The following is a 13,056-nucleotide window of genomic DNA, read 5'->3' on the forward strand; positions in this document are numbered from 1 at the left end:
CACACACACACACACACACACACCCACACACACACACACACACACACACACACACAAACTGCTGCGTCAGTCCTTTGCAGCATGGCAGGGTCACACAAGGAACAGACTTACTGCAGGTTACTAGATATAAATATCTACACACACAAGCATTTTTTTTAATTAAATAACAAAAAAGTAGTCTGTAACACGTTTCTGAATGTGCTTTTCTGTAATAAATGTTCTACCAGGATTTAAAACCTGCAATTACATAACATTCAGAAAGCCAGGGTCTTGGGTTTTTTTCCCCTCCTAAGCCAAAAGACAGTTTGGTACATTCTATCTAATGGAACACTGACAAAAAAGCTATACTAAGCAAACATAAGAAGCCAAAAGCAAGTCTTTTTAAACAGAACTTCAAAGGCACATCAGACACCTACCAAGCAAGTAATACTCCCTGTACATAGTGGACTCTAAGCATGTGTGTCTGATATAAAACACTATATTTGTCTATGCTAACACGTTTAAGCCCACAGGCAAATACAGTAAGCGAAGCCTCTTCTACTTTTCATGCATCTGTAAATATTTTTGTAACTTCAAGCAAATGGCAGAAACAGACAAACTTAAGACAGACTTACTGCAGGTTACTAGATATAAATATCTACACACACAAGCATTTTTTTTAAATTAAATAACAAAAAAGTAGTCTGTAACACGTTTCTGAATGTGCTTTTCTGTAATAAATGTTCTACCAGGATTTAAAACCTGCAATTACATGACATTCAGAAAGCCAGGGTCTTGGGTTTTTTTCCCCTCCTAAGCCAAAAGACAGTTTGGTACATTCTATCTAATGGAACACTGACAAAAAAGCTATACTAAGCAAACATAAGAAGCCAAAAGCAAGTCTTTTTAAACAGAACTTCAAAGGCACATCAGACACCTACCAAGCAAGTAATACTCCTTGTACATAGTGGACTCTAAGCATGTGTGTCTGATATAAAACACTATATTTGTCTATGCTAACACGTTTAAGCCCACAGGCAAATACAGTAAGCGAAGCCTCTTCTACTTTTCATGCATCTGTAAATATTTTTGTAACTTCAAGCGAATGGCAGAAACAGACAAACTTAAGAAGTCTTGCTAGATAATGCATCTTGTGATGATGTTTAAATTACATTGCCATTTCTGTGTGCTTGAAGATCTTGCTGCAAAGAGCATCTTTCTTCATTGACTGTCATTCAAAAAGCTGCCATGTATTCTGACTAAAGGGGAGGTCACATTTACTGTTGTTTGGCACATTTTCAAGGGCAAAATCCAGTCATTTCAATAGGAATCCACACTATTGGGAATTTCACTGGAGGGCGAAATATTTCCCCACGTGGAGTTTACCAACAGAAAGCACCTTGGTTTGACTTTTGTGTGAGCTGAGCTTCATACGTCGCTGCCATATTGACAATAGACTTTTTTGCCCACAAAATTTCACTGAAATTATGCTAATGCTACTGCACCTTAAATAAATATTTTGGAAACAGCACAACATGAATGTTGCATTATATTATACTTGCACGTGACTAATTTTTGCTGCATCTAAAAACACCTTAAAACAAATTCTCACATCGTTCCTTTAAGTTTTTTAGCTTAAAAAAAATAAAAAACAAATACATTTTCCAGCCATGCCATAGAAGAACCATTTCTGGTTCCACGAAGAACCTTTCAATTAACAGTTCTAAAAAAAAAAGAACTATTTTTTTAGTGTGAAGAACATTTTAAAAATCTAAAGAACCTTTCTCCACTATAAGGCCCCGACCAGACAGAACATGTTTTTTGCAGTGAGAGGCAGTTTTGTAGGAGCACTCTGAGCACTTGAAGTTGAAAAAAAAAAATCAACTCTGAGCAGAAACGTTTTTTCCATTGTTCAATCGAATGAATGGAGAGGCAAGCCTTCCGTTGTGGTGATGGAAGTTTACAGTTTACAGAAGCTTGGAATGTCTGGAGGCTCCAATGAAACTTGTGGTTACCCAGAGCTGTAATTTTTTTTTTTTTTTTTTGAAGTTTCAAAAAAGTTAATAAGACCCTTGATTAGACTGACAGGACAGCTGATTCGGTGGTTGCCTAGCAACATAAAAAAACTGCAGCACACTGCTCTTTTCTAAATTAAAAAAAGTCAACCAAAAAAAAGGCAGTGCGGTGCGCCTCGCGTTTTCAAACCTGAAAAACGCGTTCTGTCTGATTTGGGCCTAAAGAACCTTCTGAGGATTTGAAAGGTTCCATGAACGTTAAAGATTCTTCATGGAACCACAGATGCCAATGAAGAATTTTAATTGATCATTTTAATCGTGTACTTAATCGCAATATTCCTTTATGATTCCTCTGACCTGCAATGCGAATGACGGCTCTCTCTGCAGGGTCCAGGACATCTCCGGAGGCAGATTTGGAGCGTTTGACACGCTGGTGTTTGGGGAGGTTCCATGGTAAGGTGTCTCCAGGAAAAGGTGAAGAGCTCAGGTCACTTGCACTCTCCTCTGATGCAGACCTTTCAAGTACCCGCCGGCGACCCCCTGACATGACCTGGGAATGGTGACATGGAAAACATGAGTGTTCCTCAGGAGGATGTGGAGGTTTCAGTTCCACTAGGTCACTTTGGAGAACCACTTTGGACAGCTGTCCAAAGTGTTTAGAGTCACTAGATGACACTACAAAACTCACACAAGTGTAGATATTATCAACTTTAATTATTGTTATTTTTGAGAACGAGTTGAGACAGGATTTTAAAATATAAGCCTATAAAATCCCTCATGTCTATAGCAGGAACCAAAGATATTTCCTGGAATTCAACAAATGAACAAGAATATCACATAACGTTTTATGAATAAAACATTAAGAGACTGCACCACTTCAGTACAATCAAAATAAGTAAATCAATGTGTATATTGCTATTTAAAGTGTGGAACGGTATTTAAACCTGTGGAAGTAGCTTGTCTTCCGTGCATATAATTAGTGTTAATTAATTAGCAAATCCTTAGCGTTTCTACTCGATAGCATACTGCCTTTCCTGAAGAGGGCAGAAAACATTGTCTGAGATTGATTTGAAGGCAACTAATTACTCACAAGTTACTAAGGCAACGTGAAGGTGTTGTAAAGAGCATGTTTCAGTGGCCCCAAAGGAAGAAAATGAACGTCATTATTGTTAGTGGATCTAAAGAGACTTCAGACAGGAGTAAAATGCAGGGCGGTGATTTAGAGAGGTTACAAAGTCAGCCAACACAACTTCTGTGACCTCTGCTGTGCTGTAATGAATGTGAAAAGACTGGACCTACATTCTTTCTTAGTTCTTCTTTTGCATGCATTACAAAAACGCATGGTACTTTAATATAGCCTAGATGATTTTATGTCCTTCATGATATTAAAATCCTTTGCTTAAATGCCTAAAATATAATGTCTCCATAAATTTAAATTATATACTACCATTCAAAAATGTGGGTAATTTTTTATAAAGAAATTTATTTAAAAAAAAAAAAAATATATATATATATATATATATATATTAATTTTATAATCCCATAGTGTGTCTGGAAAATGTGCTGCATATACAATGCTAGGGATTGAAGATAAACTTAATCTATAACCCTTGATTTCCTGAAATGTATAATGCTATTTAAATGCAACCTCTGTCAGGATGACAAATGCACCTCAGACAGGATGAGTTCAAGTCCCAGCTAAACTTTCTCATACTTTCCTCATCTCCCATTGATTCCTCTACAGTGTCCTGACCATAAAAAGAGAAAAATCCCCAATGTAATCAGAAAAGAAAGAGCAACCTCTGAGCAATAAAACATTTTATGACAGTGTCTTGAAAGAGATTACAACAAGACAATAAAGAGATCTCCTAAGTTATTTTAGAAGAAATATCTGTAATGCTAGACCATTTTTGCCTGTAAGACTTTCTTCTAGACCAGTTCCCTGATTTCCTCCTCCTCGGCTCCTCCCTGCCTTTCTCTAAGGCCTACCTGCCTTGTGTCCCTGGTTCATCCGCTCAACTTGTTGTGGACTGTGTTTCTTATATTCTATATCCATATTGTTTTAATCTATATTAATGTAAACCTATATTTCATAAAGCACCATATAAATAAATGTGACTTGGCTAAAAAAAATGTACTGACTCCAAACTTTTGTTTATATTTAATCTTTTTTATTATATTTAATCTTCCATTTGTGTTATTTCATAGTTATAATCAGTGTTGGGGAACGTTACTTTTAAAAGTAATGCATTACAATATTGCGTTACTCCCTAAAAAAGTAACTAACCTTTTATGGAAAGTAATGCGTTATATTACTTTTGCGTTACTTTCGCGTTACTTTTTAAATATAAGCATGGCTTGATTGCTTTTAATATAAGAAGTTCTATTTATAGCAAATATAAAAGCCCTTTCACACCAAAAAGTGTAATGAATAAACCTCAGGCTGCAGCAAAAGTAAATTCACGTCTGTACAGTAGAACGCAGAAGAAACAACACTCTTCAGCAATAAAAAAAACAAAGCACAATTGTTAGTTTATCTAAAGTCATTTTTGCCTATTAGTATGGTTGAACTGGATCATCAAAGGCCAGCAGCAAAGACATTGGTTCATAAAATGGGATTAGATACATTTGTGTTATTTAACATATTTAATTATTGCAGGTTTGCGTCATATTCCGAGTTTGCATTTCACTGTTTTAATTCATTTTGGTGAATACTAAATCTGTTTTTTGTGAGTGGGATGAATTAATGCACATTCACATTTAGTCTAGAACTAGTAGCATCATGTTCACACAGCGCACACAATTCCTCTGTGCTCCCGATTTCTCCCAGTATGGGGACAGGAGACTTGTCAGTCAATAAATGGGAAAACAAAGTAACTGGCATTACTTTTTTGAAAAAGTAACTTAAAAAGTAATGCGTTACTTTACTAGTTACTTGGAAAAAAGTAATCTGATTACGTAACTCGCATTACTTGTAATGAGTTACCCCCAACACTGGTTATAATTACTATTATTCGAAAATGAGTGGGGGTGTCTACGTTTATGTTTACCGTAGTACTTAAATCCTATTTGTATGATAGGCTATTACACAATACTTCACAGAACACTGTCATTTACCATGGTAACACGGACGCAGTCAAGTTAAATGTTAGTCAATAGCGGAACGAACGCACTACTAGCGACTTAAAATCACCTCAGCAGAATGACAGAAAACGGCTGCTGTTGCGTACGTTTCTCATGCGCTGTAACTTCAACCATTTTTCTGAGAAATCTCAGCGCGTCGCATTTAATCGCGCGCAGCAGGATTCTCGTCGTCATTGCTCAGCAGATTCAACGATGCGGCAAACACAGCAAGCAAGCATCCTTTCACAACTGCTTCATATCGGTACCGCGACTCTGTTTACAGCCCATATCCAGCATCCAGCTGTTCACCCTCCCTTCTGATCTGTCAACACGCCAATGTCAGAGTCGCCACCCCGCATTTAACGCTCCGGTAAAGCGATGCTAAATTTACAGCGTCCCGTCTGCGAATAACACGTATTCAGCGAGGCAGCCCGACTGCAAGATGCAGCGATATGGAGAAATGTACCTGCACTTACCGGTGAGGAATCCAGCACGAGCGCGCCCTAGTTATGAATGTCAAGTGATTATACCGCTGGATGCTCTGGTGCGGTTTGCCCTTGGAGATGACGGTGCAAAATGCTGTGGATGATCACTGCTAAACAGGGGAAAGGTGATCTGATCTGATCTGATCCAACTCTGTGTTGCCCCTGTAGTGCTTCAGTTCCTCACAATGGTGGAATGTCACTGGGTGTTTTGCACAATGCAAGGATAGATTTGATCTATTATGTGGGGGAGAGTTTATTGCCTCCCCATGAACAAATGCTTCTCTGTCTGTTAACCTATACAGTTGTGACCCAAAGTAATGCACCCCTAACTACACCCTTAGTAGTGACTGAAACATTTGAATCTAAAATCAGTAATAAAATGTAGCTAACTAATAGATATGGCTTAACAGACAATAAGCAAAATAAACAAAAAAAGTTCATATCGAATAATTTGCTCACAAAATGAGTTCCAAAATAAAAATGAAGAATGAAGTTCCTGCAACTGGTCAAGCATCCCACTAGCAACACCAAGGTCCTGGGTTTGATTCCCAAAGAACACACACAAAATGTAGGCGTATAATACAAGGTGCTTTTAAAAGCAACGGTCAAGCGCATAAATGTAAAGCTTAGTGTATGTAATATGTATTTTTAGTTTTTTAATAAAAACTGAAAGTAAACTATACAGTTGTGACCCAAAGTAATGCACCCCTAACTACACCCTTAGTAGTGACTGAAACATTTGAATCTAAAATCAGTAATAAAAATGTAGCTAACTAATAGATATGGCTTAACAGACAATAAGCAAAATAAACAAAAAAAGTTCATATCGAATAATTTGCTCACAAAATGAGTTCCAAAATAAAAATGAAGAATGAAGTTCCTGCAACTGGTCAAGCATCCCACTAGCAACACCAAGGTCCTGGGTTTGATTCCCAAAGAACACACACAAAATGTAGGCGTATAATACAAGGTGCTTTTAAAAGCAACGGTCAAGCGCATAAATGTAAAGCTTAGTGTATGTAATATGTATTTTTAGTTTTTTAATAAAAACTGAAAGTAAAAGCTGTCATTATCAATTACTTTTTATTCTGTTTTATTATTATATATTTAATATATTATAGAATACAGAGAGTGTGTGGTAGTTAACTAACATTAACTTACAATGAGCAAGATATTTGTTACAGTATTTATACATTTTTGTTAACATTACTTAAAAGTACAACTCTTTTCGTGTTTATTCATGTTGCTCAGGTTCATAAATAGGCTATAATTTATAGATAAAACGTTTAATTTGAATACAGTATTAGTAAATGATAAAACTAACACTAACTAATGCTTTGGAAGTATTTTTCAATGTTAGTTCAGTTTGCAGTTTGTGTGTTACTGACTAAAGGGTAATCATTAATGACAGCTGTTCTAGTTCCATTATGAATTGATAAATTATTCGTAGAATGTATTTTAATGATACATTTGTGACTTTTAAATATATGATAATATGCATTTATTGATATGGACCTATGAGTCTGAAATAAAGTAAAGTTTATTATTAATAATGGTAAAAAAAAATTATTAGTTGTTTAGGCCTGAGAAAAAAAACATTACATAAAAAAGAACAATTATTTGATGATCAGACAATATGTCTCTGTATAATAAAATACATTTATATGCAGCATCATTAAAGGTACTGAATGTATAGTTGCTAGCACAGTTGTTGCATTTTGCAAGCAAATGTAGTTAACATGGCTCAGGCTTGACAACATCTTACATAACAGAAGCTTTTATACCGCTCAATGGCTGGTAAGAAAAAGGGATAGTTGTTGCCATTGGCATGGGCCGGTTGAGGGAGGGGCTGCTATTTAACACAGCACCAGTCTCAGTGCCAGCTTCAGCCTAGTGCACAATGTCTACTAAAATTAACCCTCTAGTGCACTTCATTAAGGGTACAGCTGTGTATTTTATGATGTTTGAAGCTGTTGGCTGGTCCAGATGAGCTACTAAAATTTACATGCATATTTCTTAATTTAGGAGATCCTTACTTCACTGCACTTTCTTGTGTCTTTCAGTCCAAGTCTATTAGCACTGAAGTCCACCTATACGTGTACTCAAAAATAAACTTTGAGCAGATGTACAATCTTAAAGGTTGTTCCCACCAAGGATAATTATAATGATAAATATAAAGTTTTAATAATCATTCTAATAATTAATAATCATTTGTTTCTTCAGGTTGATGAACCATGAATACATTCACAGCCCATAATAATCTATCCTGCTTTAATGAGCTCGAGCATTTAAAGCGGCAGACTACATAACTGCTTATAATAAACAGAATGTTATCGTGCGTTAGTGTGGATGCTATAGTTACTGTTATAGCCATCTTTTTAGATATCAATCGGTGTGTAAACGGCCTTTACAAATGGGCCAAAAATAATAATGACTCATATTGGACAGAGCCATTTTCAATTTTTTTGTCCAATCAAACGCTCTATAGAATGAAAATGTCCCTCTCCCCTAATGCCAGCTGCCACCAATTAGTAACCGCAAAAAAACAAATCATGGTTTATAGCAAAATATTAAATTAAAGACTACTGGAAATTTAAAAAAAAAAAAAGATTAATGTAAGCCATTAAATGTAAAGAAAACTGCACTCTTCAAGCAACAGGGTTTCAAGGACATAAAACAGAGCTTTATGTTGCTTTAGTAATTAACAAACAATATTACATTTACATTTAGTATTTTTTATATCTCCATCAACATAAAATGCAAAAAGCACCTACAATAAAATATTTAATGCTCTATAGAATGAAAATGTCCCTCTCCCCTAATGCCAGCTGCCACCAATTAGTAACCGCAAAAAAACAAATCATGGTTTATAGCAAAATATTAAATTAAAGACTACTGGAAATTTTAAAAAAAAAAAGATTAATGTAAGCCATTAAATGTAAAGAAAACTGCACTCTTCAAGCAACAGGGTTTCAAGGACATAAAACAGAGCTTTATGTTGCTTTAGTAATTAACAAACAATATTACATTTACATTTAGTATTTTTTATATCTCCATCAACATAAAATGCAAAAAGCACCTACAATAAAATATTTAAGATGTGTTTTGAACAGACACCTAAAGAGAAGTCAAAGCCAATAATAAAAGGTGTCTAAACTGATTTGTATGAAACGTTTATGAATTTTGAACCCAATAACTTATTTCTATATATCAAGAGGAAACATTCAGATTTGCCATTGAACAAACAGATTTGCAAATGCCATTCTCACCTGCTCAGCAGATGCTGAAGTCACAGTACCAGGTGCGATGGTGACTTTCAGGTGCCGTCTGTTTCTCTTCCTCACTGTTGTAGACGGCTTCTCTTCTTTCTCTTCCTCCTTCTCATCCTTTCCTGCCTTCTTTTCTTCCTCATCCTCTGTCTTTTTATCATGTTTTTCCTTTTCTTTCGTCTTCTGTTTCTCTTGAGACAGAGGGGTTGCCAGTTTGATCACCCGGACAATCCCCTCATTTAGCAGAGCCGCAGAGACACTCTTCTTGTCCTTCGCCACCTTCTTCCGCTGAAAAAACAGTGAAATCAGCTTATTCATTTGAACACTGTAATAAAACCTGCAACAAGAACCACCTATCAAATGAATGCAGGTTTAAATAATTTTAGCTGGATCCAAGACAATTCAGAAAAGGCCACAAAAGTGTTCTCAGTGAGTTTAGAAACTGTTCAGCCATTTCTGACGCCCACTGCCTGGATCACACAAAGCAGTCTTTATGCGATAGTCTGTGAGTGTGATTGAATCTGTCAGGTGCACAATTAGGCCATTTCTATTAGACAAATACGTTTTTTAAATAGAAAACAGGTACAAGAACATAACTCATGCTGGCTTTTATTTCAAGGCCTGAATCAGGGCATTAATGGCCATTACCAAATGATATTGTAGTGTATTAACATAATACTTCAATCCAAAAAAAAAAGAAAAAAAGCAAGAATTGTACTTTAAACCGGTTATTGCAGTACCCAGAATAAATGATTATGGCCATCATCATTTTGTCCATCTGCTCCGTATATTGCACAAACAAATCTAATTCTTAAACTTAATCTGCCTTTTCTCTCAGGCTGTGAGATAATGTCATTTGGATATGTTTTTCTCTCTGTCCACTTAGAGGACAGGGGAGGAAACAGCCTTTTGTTGTCCTATAACAGTGTGCAGAGACAAAGTGCCTCCATTCATGCAGACAGCGCTATCACAGGCCATCTCTGTCCGGCAGTCTATCAAACCAGCATGAACACAACAAGTCTGCACTGACAACTGACACATAGACTCAATAATCTATAACTTATAAAGCAATTATAATGTGTTTATCATTTATTGATCATAAGGAATAGTGCATGTACACAGCTGTTTTACTGTGTGCCTTCATATACTGAGTAAACTGTAAGGTTCTAAGATGTTTTTACCTGCATTTAAAATCATTTACCTTTAGTATTTAATTATAGCAAAGTACCACAATCAATTATAGCAAAGTATTTTTCCACAATATAAAAAAAAAGTTTTTGGATCACTGAAAAGTTGCTGAAAAAAAAAGAAGCTGCATAATGTGTCATCTATTGGCTTGTTTTTACAATACTGGCCTCTAGAGGCTGCTGGGTAAAAAATACATATTCTGAAGACAGGCATATTCGGAATGGCATACTAGCAAATTCCTGTTTTTGCAGTATGTACACTACTGTTCAAAAGTCTGGGGTCGGTAAGATTTTTTTAAATGTTCTTGAAAGAATTCTCTTATAGTCACCAAGGCTACATTAATTGATTAAAAATACTATACAACAGTAATTTTGTGAAATATTACAATTTAAAATAATTGTTTTCTATTTTAATATATTTTAAGATGTAGTTTATTCCTGTTATTGCAAAGCTGAACTTAACATCACTTATAACTACAGTCTTGTGTGTCACATGACCCTTCAGAAAACATCTAATATGCTGATTTGGTGCTCAAGAAACATTTCTTGTTATTATCAATGTTGAAAAGAGTTGAGGTGCGTAATATTTTGGAGGAAATCTTTGTAACATGCTACAGTTTTAAACCTTTACCATTACATACTGCTTCGGATACCAATTGTAAACATGGTAAAATGATAGTATGCAGTGCATTCGCTGCAGTATGGAGTATGCCTTTATTCCATCCTGAACATAACTGAGAATTTATGTTCACACTACACATATTTCAGCTGGGAAATGAACAAAATTTGGGTTATTTGAGTGTACTGAATACTAATATCATATCAGCATCATGAACTTGATAATGGAGCGATTACGTACCTGGCTCTGGTGTTTTGTCTTTGACTGTCTCTCCATGGCTGAAACAGAAATAGAGTATTAAATTAGGTAAAGGAAGTGCATGCGGAGGATATTAAACTATGAGATCTGCCCACTCGAAATACTGAATATGTATATATAAACACACTGGCAAGTAGGTTAAAATTGTGTAGAACTGTCAAAACCTCTGTCACAGTAATCATTTAAACAGCAAGCCTGAGCCTTCTTTGAACCTTGACCCCAGATCTCAGAAGGAACTAGTCTTGTTATGTGAACTGCTGCTTCACTCTTTCAGACCCTTGAATGTTTCTTTTAAACACATGGCTGCTACGTTTGTGGAAACCTACGGGAATGTGTTTCATTTATTCAAAGAACGCACAGATTTCACTGAAAGCTACAGTTAGTACATCCAATTTAAATAGTAAACTGTGATTTGAGGATTCAGCACACCCCTTCAGATGACGTCCATGACAGTGAACACACAACTCAACCACTTTTCCATCCTGTGCACACGAAAAGCAGCCAGTCATGGAAAATCAGCTTATTGTTTCCACTGTAAAACATTTTTTTCTTCCTCAAACGCTCTAAAACTACTACTGATCTGGAAAGAGCTTAAGAACTGATTCCAGAGAGCTGAGTGAGAATAAAAGCAGCTTTATTACCTGAGAGGTATCTCTCCAGAGGTGAGGTGGAGCTTTGGTTTCCCCAGCAGCAGAAGAACAAGCTCCAAACCAGGATGGTGGCCAATACCAACACAATCACCCAGAGCACCCGGGCCAGAGCTGGGTACACCAGGGCCCAATCTTGCAGCGCATCCATACTTAGCCACTTTTCCTTTTCCCCTCTCTGTCTACTCCCTCTATTCTAGCTCCTGTGGCTGCTTCTCAGTGGCAGATGGGAAGCAGCTGTGCCAGGCCACAACCCACGTCAGCTCTGGAGGAGTGCGTATACGAGCGTGTGCGTTTTCTTCACTGAGCCGAGCGGCACTCGCAACCCTGCCTGCATTATCCAGCAGCCACTCCCAGGGCAAAACATCTCTCACTCACACACACCCTCATTTCACTCCGGCTCCGAGGCCTGTTGGTTAATGGTAGGTAGTAGCAAAGAAATGCACCCGAGGCACTTTAAAGCGACAACGTAGATCACTTACTAGGTCTGCGCATATAAACACTGAGAACATGGAGATAATGAATGTAAACAGTGGCCTTAAAATGTGTTTGGACACTTTAGTCACACTTTAGACACACAGAACTGATTACGTACATCCACTTAAAAAGCAAGTTATTGCTAAAATGGTTAAAGCTAGTTCTGAGAAGTTCTCTAGAATCATTTTCACATTTTTAAGTGTGACTTCCATGGTTAAAGACTTTAAGACTCACTTAAAAAAAAAAACAGCAGCAAAAACAAAATTTATATAAGAACCATTATTAATAACTGATAAAAACTGAGAACCAAATCAGCACATTAGAATGACTTCTGAAGGATCATGAATGCTGAACATTCTACTTTGCCATTATAAAATATAGTATTACTCTAAAAGTTATTTTAAATTGTCATAATTTTTCCACAATATTACTGTATTTTTGATCAAATAAATGCAGTCTTGGTAAGCATAAGAAAATCAATTAATTGAAAAATCGTAATTATTCCAAACTTTTGAACGGTTGAGTGGATGCATTACAGTCTCTATTTTGCTTAATAGAACAACTGATCTGCTTCCAGGAAACATGCACACAGTAAGTTCTAAACAGCACATTTTCCACAAGCATTATTAATAACTGATAAAAACTGAGAACCAAATCAGCATATTAGAATGACTTCTGAAGGATCATGAATGCTGAACATTCTACTTTGCCATGATAAAATATAGTATTACTCTAAAAGTTCTTTTAAATTGTCATCATTTTTCCACAATATTACTGTATTTTTGATCAAATAAATGCAGTCTTGGTAAGCATAAGAAAATCAATTAATTGAAAAATCGTAATTATTCCAAACTTTTGAACGGTTGAGTGGATGCATTACAGTCTCTATTTTGCTTAATAGAACAACTGATCTGCTTCCAGGAAACATGCACACAGTAAGTTCTAAACAGCACATTTTCCACAAGCATTTTGTCTGGACTTTGGATGAAATATAAAA

The 13,056-nt window shown here is 36.1% G+C and overlaps 1 protein-coding gene across 1 annotated transcript in view; it reads right to left on the minus strand.

Moving 5' to 3' along the window:
• Nucleotides 1-11,870, minus strand: part of LOC107563701 (plectin-like) — a 100,408-nt gene extending 88,538 nt beyond the window's left edge. The window contains exons 1-4 of the mRNA XM_016248650.1: nucleotides 11,577-11,870; nucleotides 10,918-10,955; nucleotides 8,872-9,159; nucleotides 2,352-2,544 (exon numbers count right to left, since the gene is read on the minus strand). Coding sequence (XP_016104136.1) covers nucleotides 2,352-2,544; nucleotides 8,872-9,159; nucleotides 10,918-10,955; nucleotides 11,577-11,733 — 676 coding nt within the window. The 5' untranslated portion in view covers nucleotides 11,734-11,870. The remainder of the gene's footprint in view (nucleotides 1-2,351; nucleotides 2,545-8,871; nucleotides 9,160-10,917; nucleotides 10,956-11,576) is intronic.
• Nucleotides 11,871-13,056: the final 1,186 nt, after the last annotated feature.

This window comes from Sinocyclocheilus grahami, unplaced genomic scaffold (genome assembly GCF_001515645.1).
Source record: "Sinocyclocheilus grahami isolate Dianchi unplaced genomic scaffold, SAMN03320097.WGS_v1.1 scaffold887.1, whole genome shotgun sequence".
NCBI lineage: Eukaryota > Metazoa > Chordata > Actinopteri > Cypriniformes > Cyprinidae > Sinocyclocheilus > Sinocyclocheilus grahami.